We start from the raw sequence: 22,995 nt of genomic DNA on the forward strand, positions 1-22,995 counted from the left end.
ATGTGTTTGATCATTTCGAGTAGTTTGTTGTTAGTCAATAAATAAATACTTGTGACGAAACTTTCGCAAACTGAATCATTTTCGAACTGAAGCCTGCATTTCGGAAAAATTTTGAAAAATTTGATACTTCGAGTATCACAGCAGATTCTGTATTGTTGGCTGAGTATCTACCCGATTAATTATCGTTGAATGTTCAGCTGGTTGAGCAAATGAATTCCAAGTCCATTCTTTAAACGCCTCCTGAATTGATTTTTTATTGATTATAAAATTTTGAAAAATGAACGCTCTCGCAAGGTGTGTTAAAAAATCTAAAGCAATGCTTACTCGTTTACTCATTCATTCCCATCGAGGTGAACAAATTTTATGAAAAACGTCGGAAGCGGTTATTCATAAAGCACCATCCCATTCCGTAACAAAATTTCTCGCTCTTTCCTCCATCCCTTTCTTTCTTTCAGAAACCCAAAAACGTGAGACCAATTCCAAATCGATTTCCATCCACGTGACAATATCTTTACCAACACAGTGCACGTATAGATAACCATGCAAGGCGGAGAAAATAAAAGAGATTGAACAAAACAAGAAACGATTTTCATCAATCCGGCTGACAGTGCATCGCACCGACGCGGAGTTCAAGTCGTCTGTAAAATTGCCGAAAGGTGAGGGAAATTTGCAAGGCAGGGTTCACCCTCTTGCCACCCTTTCCTTCTCAACTCCTTCGTACTGCCGACGGAATGCGGGCGTCAAGATTTTCAGATTTCCAGCGTCGCGTCGGAGGTCCAGAGACAGCCAAGGAGGACTCAGAACCAGACAAGAGCCGTCTGGATGTAATTTAATCTAGAGATCGGACTGATTACCGACTTGACGGACGTCTGGGGTGATGGTACGGCGTAGTTTTCCAAGCTGGGACTGAGTTCGCGCAAAGAAATAACCCCGCGTGAGTCTTGCATCCGCCGTTTCACGTCAATGGGCTGTTATTATAATCCCATTAAAGTTGACATATCTATCAATAATTACTGGCTGCCCACAGTGCTGAGGTGAAATTACGCCGTAGCGCGCGGTTTTAACGCCGAGAGAGAGAGAGAGAGAGAGAGAGAACACCGGGTTGGCGGTATGGCAGCCATCTTTGCCTCGACTGCACTATCTCGCGTGAGATAACGGCACGGGGCTGTAAATTTTCTTCAGCGAGATTGGTATTATTTAATGTACGGTAGCGGTGTACTTCGCTGATGGTTATCGGGTGAAGAACGATTCGAAAAAAGAGTCGGGCAGATTGGGATCTGCTGAAACCGTACAGCCACTCGTTACTGAATTTTTGAACGTCAAGTCCAAAACATGTCCCAGAAAGCACCTCGCAGAATCCTCATGGAAATTGGCTGGATTTTCAATATGCCATGGTATATATTCTCCCGATTGAAAATTCTCATGGGCACAAGTCCCAAAAATGCATTAAAAAAAATTTCATTTGTTACAGTAACTGGAAAAATTCAGTAAAACAGGTACCGTTACAAAAACTGTTTGAATATCGTTGGAATTACGAAAAACGAGGTACGCGTAACCATTTTGCGCTATTGTCCATCCTTTTTTGGTTATTGCAACGCGAAATCAGTGTGTTCGGTTTACTCTACTTTTTTAGTTAAATAAAATTAGAGTGTGTCGATTTTTTGATATTCATGAATAACGCGATTTTTACAAATAACAAAGCTTCAGGGGGACTTAAATCAAATGTATCACTCAAAAATTGTACGGTCGATTCGCAGAGACTCCGCACACGCGTGAAAAACAGGACGAGTCGAAATTTGACGTCGCATCTCCTTCGAGAAAACCAGCGAGTTCATGCATGGGATCAATCACAGCTTCTTGCCTATCTTTCAGAATCAACCGTGCAGTTTTTTGAGTGATTTGTTGGATTTCAAGTCCCCTTGAAACTTTGTAATTCATGAAAATCACTAAATCCATAGATATCTAAAAATCTCACAGCTTTCTTCCGAAGTCTGTATCTCGGAAACTACTGATTTTTGGGACTTGTGTCGATGAGAACTCATGATCGGGAGGATATGTACTATGACATGCTGAAAATCCAGCGAATCCAATTTCTGTAAGGATTCTGCGGGGTTCTTAGCCAAAATATACCAACCACGAACCCTGAAGAGAAACTGTCAAATTTAATCTTTAAAATCAAATGGATTAAAGCGCAGGTGACTGTAGTTCAAATTTCAAAGTCGAGAGACATGAGAGTTTAAATGTCAGTTGAACATCAGGTTCGAATTATAGAAATAGCCGTTCCACCAATCGTCTACGTGTTAGTAATTTGGGGCAGAAATGTCGAATTTTCCACAACTTTGATATTTTTTAGACAGTTCCTATTATAAGCGGGAATCCCGAATATGATCTAAGGTTTTTTCAAGCAAAAAAGTCTGAACTAGACCGTCAGAAACAATGGAAAACACGTTTGTCGATGTTTTCCAACTTTTGTCTCGGATTTGCTATTTTTATCTGAGAGCTAGCGGTTATTTACATGAAAGACTCATCATCCTGGAAAGTTCTAGAAATGAGATCATTGCGGAGGCTATAATAGATTTTATGAAGCATAATTTTTTATTTCTTTTTGTTTGGCGAGACATTTTCAATGTTATTTAGGTAGTAAAATATATTCATTATAGTCAAATTTTTGAAACTACATTCAGCTACAAATGTAACGAAAATAAAAATGTTGTACAATTTCATAAAGTCGATTGTAGTTTCCAGTATCTTCCAAAAAAATTAATTTTTCACGTGTAAAACTGCGACCTCCCTGATAAAAATCATAAATTTCAAATTGGAGTTGGAGGAGTTTTTTTTTTTTTTCAAGATTGTTGAAGGTTTGGACTGAAACGGATTCTATGGTTGAAAAAACCAGACGAGCTTCCTAAATCCAAGACACTTTGAATAATTAATTTTTATTCCGATATAAGAGTAGTACTATAAAAATACAAATATGGAAATCAATCTGATGAAAGTTTAAAAATTTATCCTGAAGGATTTTCACATCTCAATACGTGCTACGATATATAAAATTTTCGAATTGCAGTATAATATTCAAATCGAGACATCAGTCGTCTTTAGGAGGTTCTGAAAATATCTGCATATACAAAAAATAATAATTATTACTCTTGTACGCGAGGAGAAACATTCCATCAAAATTCCTGGGACGAGTCAAATTATAGAGGCGAGACCAGTGCTCGGAAGAAGAAGAATCATTGGCCCCTGACGTCAGCGATCCGAGTGCACTCTATCTGGGTACGAGTAAAAAATCACATCTGCAGGGAAACTTTTTTATTAATAGCACGGTCGAGTAGAGGTGCCGGTTCGCAATACAGGCGCATGCTGCGGGGAACAGAAACTCTCAAATCTGCGACTATACTGAACTTTCGACATTTATTATACTCGCCAAAGTTGAAAACTGAATTTACGTGCGAGCTCTGCTGCACAGGGACTACAGCGAATGGTACACGGGAGTTATGCAGTTTGCAAATAAACCCAGCACGTTCGCCACACGTTATGCAATACTCGACATCTGGCCTTCAATAGTGACACTAGTAATTCACAGACTTCGTGATAATCCAACGCTCAGCAGTTACGAAACCGAATTATTCCCTCCCGTTTTATACTCGAAGCTTTGAACGATCGAATCATAAATTCAATGTACGGTAAGCGCTGTCAATACGAAAAATCAATTGAGAATAAAGCAAAAATGTGACTAGTCGCGGGATTAGAAATTCTCGCTAAAGGTTCAAACAATGAAAAAGTCGATTTTACTCGAAAAAAAATTCCAAAACGATAAAGTTTTCATGTAAATACGCGATTTTGGTAACGATTTTAGAGAATTAACATTGATCTGTCACTTTGCACCGAGAAAATCCTCGCTGCTTGTCCGATTCTGTTTGATAACATCGCATTTTAACCGTAATAAACCAAATGAATCGTAAGTTTAACATTTGTAAATGTTAATGATTGCAGCTCATCCGATAATCCTTTACGAAGTAACGAGCTCAGAAGTGTACTCATTTAAATATTAGTGGAATAAACTATTAGTCATGAAAATCGGACGAATTACACGGATTAACGGACAATAACAGAATCTTTACAGTTGAAATCCAGGATTTATGTATTTTTTCTGAATCACAAGGAATTTCAAATTGTATCTAGTTCAATTAGCTTTAGCTTTACTCTTCGAACCTTTCTCGTGTCATGTTTTCATCACAACACATTTTTAGGCTGATTTCCGGGATTAAAATAAGCTCTCACCGTCTTAAACGTGAACATCATGTAAAAAACATGCAAAATAATTTAATTTGATCCAAGATAAATGATGAAATATCCTAAAAATCGTTGATTCATTCTTTTTCCAAAAATTCAACCTCACTCACTCAAATAAATATCTTTTCTTCATCACGCGGTATTGCCATATTTTTTTCTCAAATACTTGTGTTTCAAGAGGTACTCGATCAATTTTTAAAATATTAAATATTTGGCGAGTCACGATTTTTTGAGTGAATGATACATTTTTCGGTATTTTATTGTTTTTTGAATTTTTTCCCCTGAAAGTAACTAATTTGTTTTGAAACACTATAGTTAAAGATTATCCTAGAATTTCTTCAAGTTATTTGAATCGACATCTCCGTTTTTACGTGATGATTTTTGATTTCGGGTCCCCAGCGACTCCGGTGTGACACGAGTTTTATACACAGGATTTGTGCAGCGTAATGGCCAACCATGAAAGCACTCGTGAAATCCGAACTTGGAAAATTGCCATTCATGTAATGTTTCATATCAATTGACTTTCGAGCACTTCATAATCAATTGACCCGTATTGAACTTTCAACATCCGTAACCATTACTGACACTTCTATTCCGCCGTTCCGTATTATTTATGCATAACAGCCGATCGCATTTCTGGAAACGGCGATAACTCAATAATCTTCCCAACTGTCCAACTACAATTATTTCCCAATCGCATGCGGTGTCCATTATTGAGGAACCTCAAACAACGGAAGTAGAGCAGCCTACAAATCGTAAGAATTTGAGCATTAATAGTTGATATAAGAGCGGCACCTGTGACGAGAGAAAAGTCAGTTGTTCGATGTTCGAACCTTGTTGGAAAATCTATTTACATATTCCCTGGTAATTGTAAATTTTATACAACTGCAGATTAATACAATTGAAAAAACCAACGACTCGCACTAGAATTCAAGCAATTCAGCTGCAACGAAACCGACGCTTCTAAAAGATAAGTAAATACATTTAATTGTTAATTGTCCAAAATCCTCAATTCACAAATCAATGTAGCTTGTAATAATATTTCGTTAATAGATAAGTGTACATTCATGTTACCGATTTAAAAGAATTTTTTGAATTTATTTAATTAATTTACGAATAAACTTTACGCCTATTTCGTAAGGTACGACGAAAATAGGACGATTTCTTTAATTTTTTTCTTTACACACGTACAAAACATGAGCCGTCCTTAAATTTAAAATTCATTCGTTGATCCATTCCGTCATTCATTTCAGGTGTAAATTTTTTGAACCGGTATATATTGTTAAAATTGCAAACAACTGTCTTTTCATCGATACACTTGACTTTTGGATTTCACTTTAATTTATTTTGTTTCTTCCTTTCAAACAGTCTCTCTATAATGTTGATTCTGTTTTTGGAGTTTTCACTTTTTGGGTTCGAAATGTCCGTCTTGATGGTAACTTTGCTTTTTATAACACGTTAGTCGATCTTCGGTATCTGATGTTCTATCTTAACATCGGCTCACATCGGCTTTCGTTGTGTCCATTAGGCGGGTATATTCGAATCATTTATACAGACTCTTCACTGAATGTCTAAAAAAAATCAAACTGACAGAGCTGAGCAATTATCACGTGATCTCAATAAAAATTGTTACAGTTTCAAGAAATTCCTTACAAAGTACATCTTCTTCACTCCCGTTCGAGCGTTTAATTTCGCGATATTTCAGGCGAAGAACAAAGAAACAAGCGTGACATTTTCGCCACATTAAGGTTCCTGGTCCGCAATATCGGCGCGGATAATCGTCAGGCATCCAGGACCCGTAGGCTCGTATTCCCACGGTTTATTAGGGAGACTGTTAACTCCCCATTAAAGATCCTCCGCTGAGTAGCTGGCGGATGTATCGGCAGGGGTTTCTCCTCGCGCATTTCCCTCGTCGCGGCTCGACTTCCTTCACCCTCGGCTCTTGGAGCTCTTCCCTCTTCTCGTCCTCCTCCTTTGCGGGACACTCGACTTTCCGCTTTCCGCCGGCCCATGAGAAAAGAAAAGTTTACCTCGTAAAGCTCGCGGGCACAGGTAAGCGCCCAGGTGTGCAAAAGCTCGTGTAAACACCCTCGGATCAATAACGACCGCACTTCTCGACCAGCTGACGCTGATTTTGGCACTGCAGTCTCAAGGTGCCGGCTTATGCCCAACCAACAACTCTGCTACTCGAGTTGGAAAACATCCTGGAATAACTAATTAAACTCGAAGCCGACGCAATTAACGGCCCTGTATTGCTGATATGCTTTTCTGCTCCGTGTCTTCATTCTCGTCACTCCGCGGATCGAATCGTTGGGATAAAAGTGAATCTCAGCTCGAGAACTGTGTCATCCTTACTCGCATATTTCTGGGTTTTATTTTACACGTATTTCTATCAATGAAACTCATATTTCTTGTTCATTGTCTGAGACATCAATTTTTGAATTAAAAATACATGTCTGGCAATTTTTCATTCGTGAATCTTACCAAATTATTCGTTCACGTGATTTTTGGTAGGAAAATTTTCTATTTTGAAAAAATTCCAAGATTCACACGTGAAAAAAAATATTCTTCCATGGTAGGACGATTTTTGCGGATTAAGAGAATTTTGTTCTGAAATCACAGTCGAATAATGTTTGAGGGATTTGTGACGAACGGTGCACACTGATGAAGGGAATATTTTCTAAATGTCTTTGGAAAGATAATCAGGCAAAAGCAGGCATCTGTGAATACTCGCTTTCCACGCAGCTGGAGGCAACCGCAGGGAAAGTGGTTTTCGTATAAGTTAGAGACCACATCGTTCATCTCCGACCCTTGAAACTTTGTACGAATATTGCACTCCAACATTTCGGACCAAACGAAAGGTCAAATGTGAAACGCGATGTGTCTTCTTTCTTGAGCATTTGTGTAGCAGATTTTTTATTTCGCGCTCTGTATTATATGTTTGGTAAATTTTGTGGGGAAATAAAAATTTCATCGAGAATGTGAAGAGGCGTGAAAAGTTTAGTTGGAGAAAACAGAAGCGCTCATACATACACCATCCGTGTTTCTTAAAGTTGAGAATTTTATAAGATCTTATGAATCCAATTTATTTATAAGTCTTAAATAAAGATTCTCTTATCTGTTGGAGAATTGTTACTCTGAAAGTTTTTGTTGCAGGGTAGAAAAATTTTTCTTCGGAAACTTAAAACCTTGGTGAATGTCAATGCGATTAAAGCCCTTGACTGACGAAAAAGTGTATTTTCATCGTGATACATTGAAAGATTGATAGCTTGTAATAATTTTTATCACTTGATACTCGTGCACTTGGTATTCATCAAGTTATTATCTTTCTAAAAATACTAAAATAAAAAGTATTGAAGTCATACCGAAAAATTTCAAACTATTTCCAAACGGTTAAAAATTTATCAGCTCTGTTCGATTCAATTATACGATGATTCCTTTCATTCGGAAAACTATTTTACACAAAGTCACTTACATGCAAGAAATTCCTGACAGCCGACAAATACACCGAATACATGCCAAGGCGTGCTCGCAGCCCAAACGAAGCTCCGTGTTCCACTTGGGCAATTAACATTGAACGGTTTGAATGTGAGATTTAATGCCGGTCATGAATCAAGCGGAGCGGTCGTCTCGTCCTAGGGAATAAATCACAATAATAATTACCTAACTGTTATTTATATCCCCCTGACGACCTGCCCGCACGGCGTGCACATGCGATTTCAACTCCCAACCCTCTTTCCTCCGGCGCGGTTCGCCAGACATCCAGTCCAGAGAGCGGCAGAGGCGGAGAGTGAGTGACCCGTGGATTTTTCAATTCAAAGGAAAAGGCGCTGGTTACACTTGGGTCTCACCCTTGGCGTGTATCTCCTCTCCCAGATCTTGAAGAGGGTTGAGTGTCGGAGCTGCTTGCACCCGGGACAATAAGGCCGCCTGTTCTTGACGCCCCGAGATGCGAGTCAAAAGCCTATCGGAGGGATGACATCTTGTTCAACGAGCACCGAGATAAACGTAGCGTAGCTCAGCTCTCGGGTGTTCGTCATTGCCCCGTTGGCCCTTCATTTTTCCCATGTTTATGCATTTTAAACAGATGAGGCGTGCGCGAAATACGGAAATAATCTGTCGAAAAGGTGATTTTTTTTTTAAGTAAAACGAACCTCACTTTATGTGACATGTTGAGGTTTTGAAACCGTATCAGGTGAAACCGAAATTTTTACGTATCATTTCAAGTCTTAGCAGATGTTTACAAACCAGTGAATGTCAAATTGTTCTGATATTGGAGATCTGTGACGCTGATTTTTAAGTGTATACCTGTACAAGGTGTTTCCGAATAATCGTTGCAGTATGTTGGGTTGCCTACCACTGAGGGGCATAAATGTCGTTAAAACAGACCTGCGGAGTTATCGGTGAGTAACGCATTAAATTAACCTGTTCACTTCAAAATGAAAATATTCACTCAAAATTCCTTTATTTAAGTAACACTGTTTTGACAATTTCGAGATGTTTTAGGCACGTTTAAGAAGTAGAGTTCTTCTTCTCAAAATTTTGGGTTTTTCTCGCAGCGAGAGAATAATTCTACAAAATAAATAGCAGCAATCGATTTGTAAGAAAATCTTACCCCTATTTCATATACTTGAGAATTATTTAATATGCACTATATCTCGAGAATATCGTAAGAAAACGATAATCAAGGTCGTACATAATAGTGTACAAAAAAATGGATGGGTTGGGGTTCTCATGATAAGTTCTCTACCGATAACCCGGTAGGTCTGTCTTAACGATATTTATGCCCCTCGTGATCGGCAACCCAGAATAATACCACGTTTACTAGGAAGCACCCTGTATATGCGGTGCACATTTTTCGTCGAGTTGGTAAATTGTTAAAAACCGTTTAGATTCCTATAGGCTCTGTGAGATTTTTAAAAATTATGCGAACATTTTTGAGAAATTTACGGCTCGATTGGTATTACAGTTTTGAGAAAAATTTCAATCTGGCTCAATATTTTTTTAATGGTACGGTGGTAATAATTAATCGTAACATTATTTTACTGGAGAAAGATTGTTTTCTACTTTGTTAGAAAATTTTTAATTGTCAAAGCAAATGTGAAAGCATCCTTAAGATCTGCCAGAAACATGTGTTCTCAGATTTTTATTAGCCAAAAGTTTCCTCAAAGAATTTGCTCTGAAAGACTCTACCACACACGCGTTATTTATTATTACGGATAATTTTTGTCAAACGCCTGAGAATTCCCAGGCGTTGAAAAAACTAAAGCATATTTCTCAACGAAAGCATATTTTCACTAGAAAGTATGGTTCAAAACGATTAGTTAGTTGAGTTAAGCGAGTTACTAAAAATTCTCACGTGTCACCAATTTGTTGATTTCTTGTTCAAAAATCACATCCAGTCTTCCAGTGCGATCTTTACCTTCAGTGAGCGATCACTCATTCAGGGGACCCTTCAATAACAATTAGAATCCCCACCGCATCAAGTGGTAGACATGGTAGATTATGTCAATAACCCACGGTACGACCTTCCCTAGATCAGGACTAAATCCAGGGTTTAATGGATCTCTGAATCCTTGCGGTTTCGACTGTTTGAACTCCACAGTAAGTGTGAGCCTTCATTTTATGTAATTATAGTTGATGTGAAAACTCGCCACATTCATAATAAACAATTTTTCTTTTCAACCTATCTAGATTCGATAATTTAATGTTTGGTGTAACTTTTATGAGGTCCGGACTATGGCTCACTGCAGTCAACATGGAGACGGTAATCCGAACAGTGGTCAACAGTTTGATGGATTCTCTGTCCAGATCTTGACCCTTCAGGATATTGAACGCATCACTGTCTTCTACGAGTCGTACGAAATTGATATTTGTCTTGTTTACTGAAGTATTGGCAGATATTGAGACTGATGAAATGATTCCTGATTTACAACACTCGACCAAAATATGTCACTGCTCGGGACCACGATCTTTGAGTGGTAATTTCCCGTTACTGAGAAGGTGCTTGACGGGATGCTCGCGAATCCGTAATCATTCTGCGTTGAATTTTTGTGAACAAGCGCGTCAAGTATCTGCGGATAAGCTGATGGTGCGTAACGTAATATCCCCCTGAAAGTTGGTGCTTGAATGATCAACCAAACCAGTAAGCACGGTCTTTTTCTCCGCTCTTAAGTCACATTATGCAAGCTCATCTCGAATATCTTATCGCGTATACTATTAATCACAGCGATAAACGTTCTTATGATATTTTCAATGGTTAAAGGTACCAGTTCAGCCTGATTAATTATTCTTCGGATAATGCTAATCCAGTCACGATATCACTTTTGTTAATTCGATAATTTCTCGAGTAATTCTGACCACCAGTCAATTATGACCTTCGGAAAATCGGAAGCTGAGTATTAATGGCATCGTGTATTTTAGGAATTTAAATTTGTCCAATCGATTTTACCCGATTTTAATCGCGAGGTATCGAGGCCCGATAACCCAACTTCGGTCAACAGATTCACTGTAGGTATGTATAATTGTCACGCGCTGATGCCGCGGAGCTTAACGGGGTTGCAATATGGTAGGAAACCGAGGGTCGAGGTCTGATTTGATAACTCGGTATTATATACACAGATAAGCCGGGAAACATTCCCGACGAGAATCCGGTCGATAATTACCCAAAGCATCCTTGTCCTGTCAGGTATCCTTACGGACGCAGGATGCAGGGTTTCTGGCGAGTCGGGCGAGCTGCGCAACCTTTGCACTCTGCCCGCTTACGCGAATGAAGGAGGGTGAACACACATGCGTACTTTGAGATGAGGGAGGGCTGAGTCAACTTGAATAAGTAAACTTGTCCTTCTCGGGGGTGCGGAGGCGGAAGTGGAGGCAGCGGCTTGCCTACTACTTCTGTTTCTACTAGAGTCTGCGGCCCAGTTGCTTCGGGCCATCTCTCACCAAACTCGGCTACGTGCTTCAAGGATGGCTGAATAATTCATCCCGTTTAACATTCTCTGTATATATACACTTTTTGGGGATCATGCACGCGCATAAAGGCCGACGCTCCTTAGGCTTCGGCTTCATTGGAGTTGCGCCTCACCCCGCCTTACCGCTATCTTGGTAAACATGGGATACGTATTCTTCAAGAGCAGCAGCGTCTTCTACGGCAATCGCATCGCCGGCAAGTCTTCCCCGCAGTCACCCTGAACTACACGGTTTGGGTGGATAGTATTTCGGTTTTTAACACTTTCAGTTACATGGGATGCTCAGCGTCCAGCTTCAAAAATTTGCTTGTCCTAGCCTTAAAACACTTTATTTATAACTTCCAATGATATTTGTTACTCTCTTCAACCCCAAAAATCCCCGAGTAAACAAGTTTCGGTTGGAATCATCGAATTTTCATAGTTTTTTCGAGTTTACATCGGACAGATAGGAATCGCTATCTTTGATTTAGAAACTATCAAATTCTTGGTTCAGATTCGTGATCAGCGACCCTGAATACCTCTGAGCAACAGAATTCGAGCCAAAATATTGAGTTGATAAATGTGTCACTGAAAGAGTTAAGAAGGTTGAGAAAAATTTTATTTGTCGTAGTTTGTACTAAAAAATTTTTGTAAAATGACCAACGTTACACTCATATACTTTGAGTAGATATTGTAAGAATTGTAAGGGAACGTAGTTGAAGTAACTGCTAGTTCGTGTGACTATAATTATCAACACCAAATTTATAGTTATTGCGAGAATCAAATCTGTTTGTTTAATCAAATACGTTCTTTTAGTTAAAGGGTCGTGGCGTTAGTTTATTAATGCATCAATATCCAATCATTCCAATAGTGACAAAAGAATATAGAACGAGGAATCATAACAAACAGAATAGTTGTATATATTGTAACGTGGCATTTCGGTTAGGCATGCCCGTTACAAGGTACTCCCTGAACCTTGGGCGGAGTCCAGGAATAAGGGTTTCTGAGATCGAGTCGCGAAATAATAACAGAGAGCGCCAGAACTGGAGTCACGCATCCGAGCTTCGACAGGGACGCAACAGCGAATTACGACTAAGATATTGCAGGCGTTTGTTTTTATTTTATCTTTTTTTTTGAGTACACCGGCCACAAGCCAGCGACGAACTCCGACGCCAAAGATATTTCGAGGCAAGGCAAAACCGCGGAGATCTCGCGTGAAGGATACCCAGGCTGCGGAGGGGGAGCCAACGAAGATCCCTGCAGCGCGGGAATCCAAGGCGGACGCGATTTCCGCTGGCGGCCGGCGCACCGCAGCCTCCCCGCTCACTCCGCCTACACCTGACCGAGGCAACCGCGAAAGACCGGCTAGCGACGAGGGAGCACCACCCCGTTCAACCCCTGGACACCGTGGAGCTGCGCGGAAGACGAAATCGCGATTTAGCGTTAAGTTCTGCGCCGCGAAGCGACGACAGCTGCGCGTCAAGCTGCGCAATCTCCGAAATCGATGACAGATCGATTGTTGCGCATTCCAAGGGTGACGACGTCACGAAGGATTAGCGTGACGGCCGATCGGCCATCTGAGATCACTCTAGTTCTGGCGGTTAAGTGCAACGGTTACCCCTTTGACTTGGCGTTTTAGTTCCGTTTCTTTTTGAGTAGGCAAGGGTGAAGTGTTGTTGCGAGGCAAGATGGACGGACACGGGCGTGAGGGAGTGGGAAGCTTCGTGAGCTGGATGTGGAGCGGTGAGCGTTGCTGATATTCTTGCGATCGTATTTCGAGAGGAATTGAGCGAGGGCTTGTCCGAAAAAGGATAGCCATTTGTAATTTGCGTATCGAAAAATCCTCGGAATTTGTTTGCCGATTCTCTCGTTTGGTGACCGTAGCCTGTGTTGCGCGGAATAACGTAGAGCCGATTTTAGGTGCCCAAGCTGGTCGAGTAGCGTCACGAGTTTGAGTCACGGCAAGACAACTGCAATTTGAGAGTAACCAAATTCCGTTACCCTGGGTCACATCGAATCAAGTACGATAAAGTGTAACTTCGCGTGTAGGTCGCGAGTCGTCAAAGGGGGAGCGTTCGCACTCGCGAACTGCGTTAAGACTTAAAAATAACGGCTGGAGATGCGAATAGCGCGTCGAGTCACATTCTCTTTTGTTTTAGTATTGAATTATTGCTTATTAGTAAAGTGGCGATTAGCGCCCGTAGGCTTAACGAATTTTCTAGATTTAGTAACCATCGCGGTTAGCGCGTCGCGTAAAGTTTTGTTTGTAGTTTGAAATTATTGATAATCGTTAGAGCCGCGACTAGCGCAAGTAGGCATAAGAAGTCGTCTAGATTTAGTCCCATTTTCTTTCTTCTTTTCTGTTATATTATTCTTATTTTCTTTTGTTTGTTAACTCTAAGTAGTTGAGTATGAATCGCGAATAGCGAATTACGAATTAGTATTTCTATTGTTTAGCCTTTCGAATCGCGAAGAGCGACCGTGGCATTATTATTTCTCGTTTGTATTTGGAGTCGCCACAAGCGACATTTGAAGAATTATATTTTTTTTTTTTTGGTTTTGTATAATTTTTTTTGTTAGTACTATCATTGGAAGAAAATACATTAGTTGATTTTATCATTACTTCATAAAATAACGTGTTGGCGTTACGTATATATATATATATACATAGCAGATTTTCTGGTTAAGACTGAAAAACTTATATTCGTATCGTGCCGGAACTACATCGTTATAGATTATGGTGAAAAATGAAAATAATTGAGGGCAATAGTAACCGCAGAAGTAGAAGTTTTGCTCGATGTGGTAAAATTGAACAGATCACGGAGTTCTCTGTTTCAAAGCTTTTACCCGACATGACAAAATTAGCCCAAAAAAGCTCTGACTAACGATGAGGTTGACCGAGTTGAATTAATTTGACGAGACATCTCTTTGAGCTTTTCCTTCAGTTAAATGCCTTTTTGCAATTTCCTCAGCAGGAACTTGATTATCTGTACATGTGCGTATACCACTGTATACTGCATAGATATAGTTCAGAAATTGTTGACACTGAGAAACAAAATATAATACTCAATAATTTGAGGTAACATACGCGACTTGAACTGTGAAATTCAAGGTGATACTCAAGTGGTCGTAGTCGAAAAAGAGGCAAATCTTTTTTTTACTGGCTTTCACTCAGTTTGAGGATCACTGTGGGGATTATCTTTAGGGCTTAACGAATACCCTGTGAGTAAATAATCGTCTGTGACGTACAACTGTCTGAAAATTTCTCCATGTTTTGTTACTGGAATTGTGCGCGTTTGAGACGAAACTCCTTTCGTTAATTTGTTAAGGTTTCACGTAGGTAAAATTGATAATTGTGCTCGAGGATCCCATGAATAATGTCTAAATGTTCGGTTTATACGTATGCCTATAAAAAAGAATTTTTAATTAAGCTATTATTTCCACTTAATTTTTCGATTATAAAACAAAAATCATGTAATCCGATTCTTGATACCATAGGTTGAATCTTATGCGCATTACTAATAGTTTAGTGGCTGCTTAAGTAACTTCCAAGTACATATTAAAGGGAATGTTGCTGAAAAAAAGCCTTCATATAGGAGTTCGGCGATTATCCTTATTTACACTATTGTTCCATTTCTTTAAAATTAAAGTTCAATTATACTTTCATTCATACACTTCGTACTATACATTTATATTTGATGTTTAGAACTATATCAAGTCAGATTTGATGGCTTGTGACGACTGGGTATATTTTATTTTGGTTTTTATGAACTTCTCTGGTTTGAAATCATGAATAATCGCATAAATAAACGAATAATCTATTTTTTACACACTTCAAACTATTTTGTGCATTCTTATTCATTTTTCCATTTCATTTCATTTGAAAACCTGCAAAAAACTCCTATACAACGATCTTATGTTTGCATTGAAATATTTAACAAACATGAGAGTATCTAAGGTTAGCAATATAAACTAAATTTTCAGTTCTGTAGACTGTACATTGTCCCCTGAAGTATACATGAATACAATTTGGCTGTCTACAATGCAGACGTATCGATCCTCTGATTTAATAGAAAATATTTATAAAGTGACGTAATTAAAACTGTATGTTTTTTTTTCTTCAAAATTTCGGCCGACTAGACATTTTTTTGTGCGTTGTCTGGAATTATCAAAGCCTGTGACATATTGACTTTGCTTCTGCCAAATGTTTACTTACAAGGCTGGGGGGTACAGCTTGGACGGTCTAAAATTATACCTATTTTTAGGAGTTTTTTGAAAGAAAATGAAAACACTTGGAGCAATTTCAATTTGAGGGCTTTATTATTTATAGTTTTCAGACCATTTTAGAATTTTTTTTCATTGAAATTCATCACAAACTGGCAGCATGGCGCATATAAGTAGCGAACGACCACGTTTTCAATCCCGTGGCGCAGATAACTACGTCACTTTTTATCCGATCGACTTGAAATTTTGACACAATCTTTAAAACTTCTTTATCGAATCGAGCTCGTAGGTAGGATACATTTTTTTTTGTTTATAATAGTATATATTTGAAAAAAAAATTGTTTTTAATATTTGGGTTACGAGCTTGAATCCGAAAAGGTGTTTTTAACTCGAAAATTTTTTTCCACCTGTTACAAGTTAGACAGTGAAGACAGGAGAAACGCTACCGCAAAAGGTCACGAATTCGAAGCAATCAGCTAATTATATACACCATGCCGCTGTTTTGTTGATAATTTCAATGAAAAAATTTCAAAATGTTCTTGAAACAATAAGTAATAAAGCTCCAAGGTCAAATTGCTTCAAACGTTTTCAATTTCTTCGAAAAAAAAAAGAAATAGATGACAGAAATTTAATTTCCAAACGATAAGCTGCGTTTTCTTCTCATTTATTTGACAATCAAATTTGAAATTTCTCAAATAATGTACAAAGTTATATCTCAATTTCTACATATTCATAGATAATATTTTTCGACAGTCGATTTCGGCGAAGGACTACCTTACAATAATAATTTCCCATCCGTTCAGACTCAAACTAAAAAATTCCAATTTTCCACAATTTCAGAACAATTACACCAAATTATATCAGTCGAAATATGCTGATAGCCTAGAATAGATTCGAATTGATTTTATTAATTTTCGTACGTACGTTGCACTGTTTTGACACAATTACTCTACTTTCTCATAATAACTCACACACACACACACACACGCGCGAACGCAGACACCGTAAGCAAAGTGTCTCATGCATAAATCAGTCCTGTCCTATTTTCCTATCGATCTTCGCGCAGCAGCTTAGAAATGTGTCTGTATCTCTTATTGCGGAATTTTTCCGTCTCTTTCGAGGCTCGCGATTATACCTCGAGCATCCCCTGCACTATATATAATACATGGCTGGCATCGCGAGGGACAGATAACACCTGCTGTGGGGTTTGAATGAAACAGAAAACTGTTCTTCGCCAGCCTGCCCGCTGGACTGATCCGTTTACCGTACCCAGATATCGGGATTCATGGTCCTGCAAACACGATGCTTTCGTCTCACCAGCATATTATATATGAAATTTTATTGGAAAAATATCTGTGAGGATTTCAAATTGAAGTGGAATCAATTTGCTATTTGTTGTATCGAAGGATTAAGAAATTTAGAATTCACACGAAATTGTCTTTTCTGAAAAAAATTATAGCACGTGTGACTGGAATTTACACTGAGAGAAATTTTTAGTTTCGGTTACCGCTCAGTACTTGACTATTTTCATTTTTTACCAAAATTGAAAAATATAGTTCTAGGTAGAGAATGAAAATTTGTTTTCTAGCTGTTACCAGAAAGTCTAGTGTCTGTTACTATTCTTTATCATTACGATCACTGTTACTATATTTTCTTGTAACTGTTGCGATAATTCAATACTTGTGCAACAATAAATTGATGTCAAAGCCTTATTTAACTAAAAAAGTACAGTAAACCGATTTTCAAGGCAATGTGTCCTTTAAATTATACATTGAAACAAGTGGTGGAAATACATGCTTCTATTCGCACATACGAAAAAACTATTTCTTTTTTCACCATTCAGGATGAAATGGATTGGATTTCTTTTTGAAACCTAAAATCGTTTTGTTCACATATTGCAATGAGGGAGCGAAGATGAGGGAGTTGAAAAAGAAGTCAACCACTATACGAAGTTTTATGTACTATTTCCATTTCCTCGATTTTGAAGATCAGATATTATACATACATATACATATGTGTATAATAAATAAACTTTGGGTGCTTATTGTAACGATTGTGACCCAAAAAAAAAGAGAAAACTTATTATTTATGATACAAGACTCAAACAGGAAACAACGTTCTTCAGACATATACTCATAGATGTAAAATCAGTCAGTTTAGTTTTATTATCAATTTTGAGTGAATTTCTTTCTTTTTAGGTAAACTGTATACATTTTTTTTGTGTTTTATAAGCGAATAAATCACAGGTGTATAAACTTGTAGAAACAAAATTGTCATTATTAATTATTGTGGATAATTCATTCATCTATTCATTCCTTGGCAAGATTAAAATATGCTTTTTCTGTATATAAATGTTAATTTTCAAATTTAATTTGAATATTTTTACGCAACTGGTCTTTTATTTAAACATTACCAGTTTTCTGTTTTACTTAGCTTACACCTACTTTTCCTTATTGTTGTCGAAGCAGGTTCGTAGTTTCTTCGTGAAAACGGAGGCAGATATTTCAAGACGGATTTTGTCAAGCCGTTGAACCACATTTTCAATTTATATTATATATTTCGTTTCCGTCGACTGCTTTTCACTCTCAACTGTTATAAACTTGTTAAAATTGCTACGATTTCACTTACAGTTTTAGAAAAAATGTAGCTAGACTTTGTAATATGAAAAAAAAAAAATATAGATTGTAAAATTGGATACATCTAAATGTGCGATAAATAGATTTAAAATGTGGATTACGAAGTATTGATTAGATGTTGATTCTTCGGCGCCTTCTCGCAGAGTTTATGAACCGGTGGTAATAGGCGCGCTATTTAAACCGTCACAATCTCTTTTATAGTGAAATATACACGCCGACGAAAATCTGATTCTTAAATTGCAAACTGTTTATTAATCAAATGAATAATCGATGATCGTTGTGAACGATGAGCTACGATGCTCTGTTTCGGGCTAATTCTTATTTATTGTTTTCTAAAACTTCCTCTCACTTCTTTGTTACAGCCGACGCTGTCAAGCTTCTCCATATCCACGTACCACCTTATACTATCAAGGGGGAAAATGCGATTCTTCATTGCAGGTAAGGACTAGTTGGCCAATGGATGCGTGGAGCTTGGTGTGAAGAGGTGATATACCATTATACACCGAGAGAAATTTTTAGTTCCGGTTACCGCTCAGTCCTTAACTATTTTCATTTTTTACCACGATCGAAAAATATAGTTATAGGTACAAAATAAAAATTAGTTTTCTAGCTGCTACCGGAAAGTCTAGAAACCGTTACTATTCTTTCTCATTACGATCACTGTTACTATATTTTCTTGTTACTGTTGCGAAAATTTAATGCTTGTGCAACAATAAATTGATGTTAAAGCCTTATTTAAATAATTTCTCGTCAAGATTCTTAAAAACGATGTATTGTCTTCAACAATCAAGCTATTTAAAAAATCCTGTTATAATTTGTGGGCATTTGTAAGTACATTATGCCGAAAAAATCCGTACGCTACGCTACAAATATTAAGTGAGAAACCTTGCACGCAATGAATTGTCACCGTTTTACACTATATCAATATTGCTCTCTGTGCATCACCCTGATACATTTAAATGAGGAAGTAATGAGGCAAATTCACTCTAAACGATCTAAGAAATTCATACTTGAAACCTCTAAAATTTTTTTAACTTTTCCTGCGTGAGAAAAAAATGAACTGAAATATCCAGGAATTTCCGAAAATCTCTGTAAATTCCCCCTTAAACGCTCTTAATTTTCCGCCCTACTACGGTACCTTAACACCTGACTCTTCTACCATCGGTAGGAGGGTAGAAATGAAAAGGAAATTCTGTGACGATGCAATAAACTTATGGTTCAGTCAAAGAAACGTGAAAACAGGTATAAAAATTGAACGAAGATTCCCGACGTGAAAACAAATTTCGTAAGATTTCAGTCAATTGGAAAAACATTCCCTGTTAAGCACAACATAAAAAGAAATTTTTCAGGGAATTCCGATGGTAAAAGCTCTGTTATTGAAGATTTTAAGCAGTCAACTTAAATTATTCTTCATTTCCATCACGTCAAAAGGGCATTGTCGGTGTTACAATTTGCGTAGATTAAAATAAATTTACCGAAATTTGAATACATTAAACTGAATACTGCGTATCTTAGCGCGTGTCAGATCAATTTTTTGTACAACCATATATCGACAACGAATGAAAGGATTTGGTTGATTTTGAGCTCAATCGACGGGAATATTCTTAACTTTGCACTGATTAGATTTTGTATATGATTGCCAGAGTAGTTTTTGCGTTACTTGAATAAAAAGATCCCCCCTCCCCCCCCCCCCAAAAAAAAAAAAATTAAAAAAATTATGTCTCGAGATAGTCCAAGCGGATTTTGATGATTTTCGTTTTAGTCGACGCGGCTTTTCCTAGCCAAAAACAGGATGAATTTTGGATTTTATCGACCAATTAGTTATCGAATTATTCGAATAGCAAGATGGAACAGATAAAACATTACATTTGTTAATGTTTCACGGGCTTGGATTGCATTAGAGTCGTAATTTTTTCACACGGCGATAGGTGAAACTAGATAAAAAATATGCTCAGTATCTGATAAATTTTCTATTTAAAGTTGCAGTTCGACTATTGTTATAATCTGTAACGGTAGACATTGAATACGACTTTTCTCACAATTAAGAAAAAATCAAAACTCACCACAAGGCTAACTATCCGCGAGGCTCTTTGAATGCAGATTCGGATCTTGTGCTCAACTGCAACTTTTTCTTAGACGATAAAACGACAAATTCCTGATTGTGTATGCTCGTCACTCGTAAATTAGATACAGTGGTTATGATGAAAAAAATGGAATAGAATAATAGTATATTACTTTTATTCCTGTCTTACATATAAGACTTTATTTCCAACTCAACTCTGGCCAGATTATTGACTTGAAAGTGTTTTCCTTTAACGTGCGAGTGTTATCTATAAGTCTTAAAGTTATTATATTATCGAAAGTTTCTAATTAATACCGAGAGCATGTAGTTCAAAATGGAAACGAAAGAGAGAAAACTAGAAAAGACAGAAAATTTATTGGTGAGAAATATGATATTATGCATATTTCCCGCTAATTTGAATTTGCGGGAAATATAAGGTCATATTTCCCGCAGATGAGAAATAATAGTAAAGAGGGAGTAATGTACCAATTCCGACCCGCTTCACGGGTAAAAAAAAAGTGAACATTCGTTGAGTTGAGCAAAGTTGAGTCGAGAATAAAATATAAAAGAAAACGTAGCTTCGGAGAGATAGAACTTTCTACTTCACGAGGGTCAGTGGTGGTCCCAGAGTCCCGCGGTTCAGCTCACGCGTTTCTGTAATTGCGCGATTGGATCATAATCCCCAATCCCAACTAATAACGTACTACTCGCGTAATCCGGGTACCAATAAGTTTTCTCGTGCGAGTTCCTGACAACTACAGTACCGCCTACTAATGAAAAGGAGAGGAGGTATACAGGCTGGATGGAAGCAGAGAGTAAGAGAAAGAGAAAGAGAATGAGACAGGGAGCAGGAAAAGATCTGAATTTTCATTCGGGTGGGATTATGGGTCCGGACTCTGGATCAGGTCAGAATTAGGCGGAGTATATACAGAGACTAATTCTAACGTCCACCAAGTTCAAATCCCTTCTCAATCTTCCTGATTATTATCCCCATTGATTCTCGTCCGCACAGTTACACGGGGGTATTTCGGTATACGGCTGATCACTAATGCATTAGCTGCGTCCTTGAGCATATAACAAGACTGCTGATACTTGCGGGAAACTGAGGAGGAAAGGAGACGGGCGTAGGGGGATGAGAATAACACAAACAGACGACAACGAAAAACCGAAAAAGCAATAACAACAAAACAGCACACCGGAGCTTGGAATTTCTCCGCGTTCGGTACGTGCCTTCTTCTAATTGGCAACCTTCTACAGCGAACATGGGCACGTTTCTCGCCAATTTTACCACCAAATCGATTTCGCAACTCTCGCTGCAGGGCGAGAAACTGTGTTATTACGGCCAGCCGGGAAAAGATTGGGATTTTTAGAAAACCGGAATCCACATACCTATACGTTCGTGCCTTATTCGAAATACTCATGGGGAATTCAAATTTGGTCTCGTGTCTTTTAGCAGTCGCTGCAAAAACTCTGGCGAAGATACACGTAGCGATAGAGTGAGGTATTGATTTATTTTTTTACTTCATCAGTCAGCGATATTGAAATATTAATATATCAATAATCTTCACGATATTCTTACAATTCCATTTTACTCCGTACAGTGATAATTACGTAACTTGAGAGAAAAATAATCTGTTTTTTTTTTTTTTTTATGGCAAACCATGTTCTGTCCTGATATGAACGGGAGGTTCGCAAAAAATTATACGGACAGTGAAATAAAATAATGTATGTTAATCACTGACTCGCGATACAAATTTCGAGCTTCTGCGGTTCTGTGCTGAAAAATTATGACCATGCGAAACGTTATTACTATTTATTTTATGCACTGAAGCAAGCACTTCCGCTTAGTTTCATGAAATTTGTTATTTTCGAAGTCAGAGTCAGAGAAATATTTTATAGAAACGCTATAGTTTCTGCGGAATGGGGAAATATAAATAATACTGAAAAAAAAAAACAAGAAAGAAATATCACAAAATTCGCTGGAGATTTCCGAAATACTGAATTTCCTTTCTAAATTACCGTCTCCAAAATATTTTGCCTTTAAATTGAAATGGTGAATATCTTACTGACAAATGTAGATAAGTTTCAGTTGAAGGGTACGTTTGAGGTTGTGAAATAGAAGATAGAGAATATATAATATTATGTACGTAATCCAAGGTATTAATTTACGAAACGTCAACCTTTGTGAAAGTATTTTTGTATAAATACGATGTTTTCAGCGCGATAAAATCAATCTCAATAAAATCAACAAACCCTTTAAACTCATACCTTGAGAATTAAGAAATATTTGGATCCCTATAATAACAATATATGTATATATAGAAACAGTTACTAAACATAAATGATAAACTTATTATTATTTTTATGGGATCGTTGTTGCAAGAATAAGAATAATATTTTCTCATTCACGAGCAGTTGAAAAATTTATTGAACCAATTAATTCAACGACCACAGACCACCACCGAATGAGAATTTACTCGCTGTAATAAAATTTCATCGTCAGTTGGTTTTACCGAACATCTATTTACGCACTGATACCACTAAATAAATCAACCGATGTTCAATTCCGATAACTGAATCATTTATTCGGCAGACCATGATCGTGAATTCAATGCGTTCAACCATATCCATGTACTCGATGGAACCGCAGTTACACCAAGCGTAGTAGAGAGTCATATTCAACCAAAGTGACAAAACAAATGTACTAAATATCACAAATGACTGTTCAAATAACTCTTAAATATTTATACAATAATTCTCACTGCAAAATTCACCCAATTTTTTCAATACCTATCTTCGTACAACTGTGTATCGATGGAAAACTGATTAG

General features: G+C 37.7%; 1 protein-coding gene across 18 annotated transcripts in view; it reads left to right on the forward strand.

Annotated features, from left to right (window-relative positions):
* Positions 1-22,995, forward strand: part of LOC124299068 (uncharacterized) — a 101,620-nt gene that overhangs the window by 37,656 nt on the left and 40,969 nt on the right. For all 18 annotated transcript variants that reach the window (XR_006906937.1, XM_046751962.1, XM_046751972.1 and 15 more), the window contains one exon: positions 18,466-18,541. Coding sequence is in view for 17 of the 18 variants with exons in the window: in XM_046751962.1 (XP_046607918.1) it covers positions 18,466-18,541 (76 nt within the window). In the remaining variant the exon portion in view is untranslated. The remainder of the gene's footprint in view (positions 1-18,465; positions 18,542-22,995) is intronic.

The sequence above is a fragment of the Neodiprion virginianus genome, chromosome 2, assembly GCF_021901495.1.
Source record: "Neodiprion virginianus isolate iyNeoVirg1 chromosome 2, iyNeoVirg1.1, whole genome shotgun sequence".
In the NCBI taxonomy this organism is placed as follows: Eukaryota; Metazoa; Arthropoda; class Insecta; order Hymenoptera; family Diprionidae; genus Neodiprion; species Neodiprion virginianus.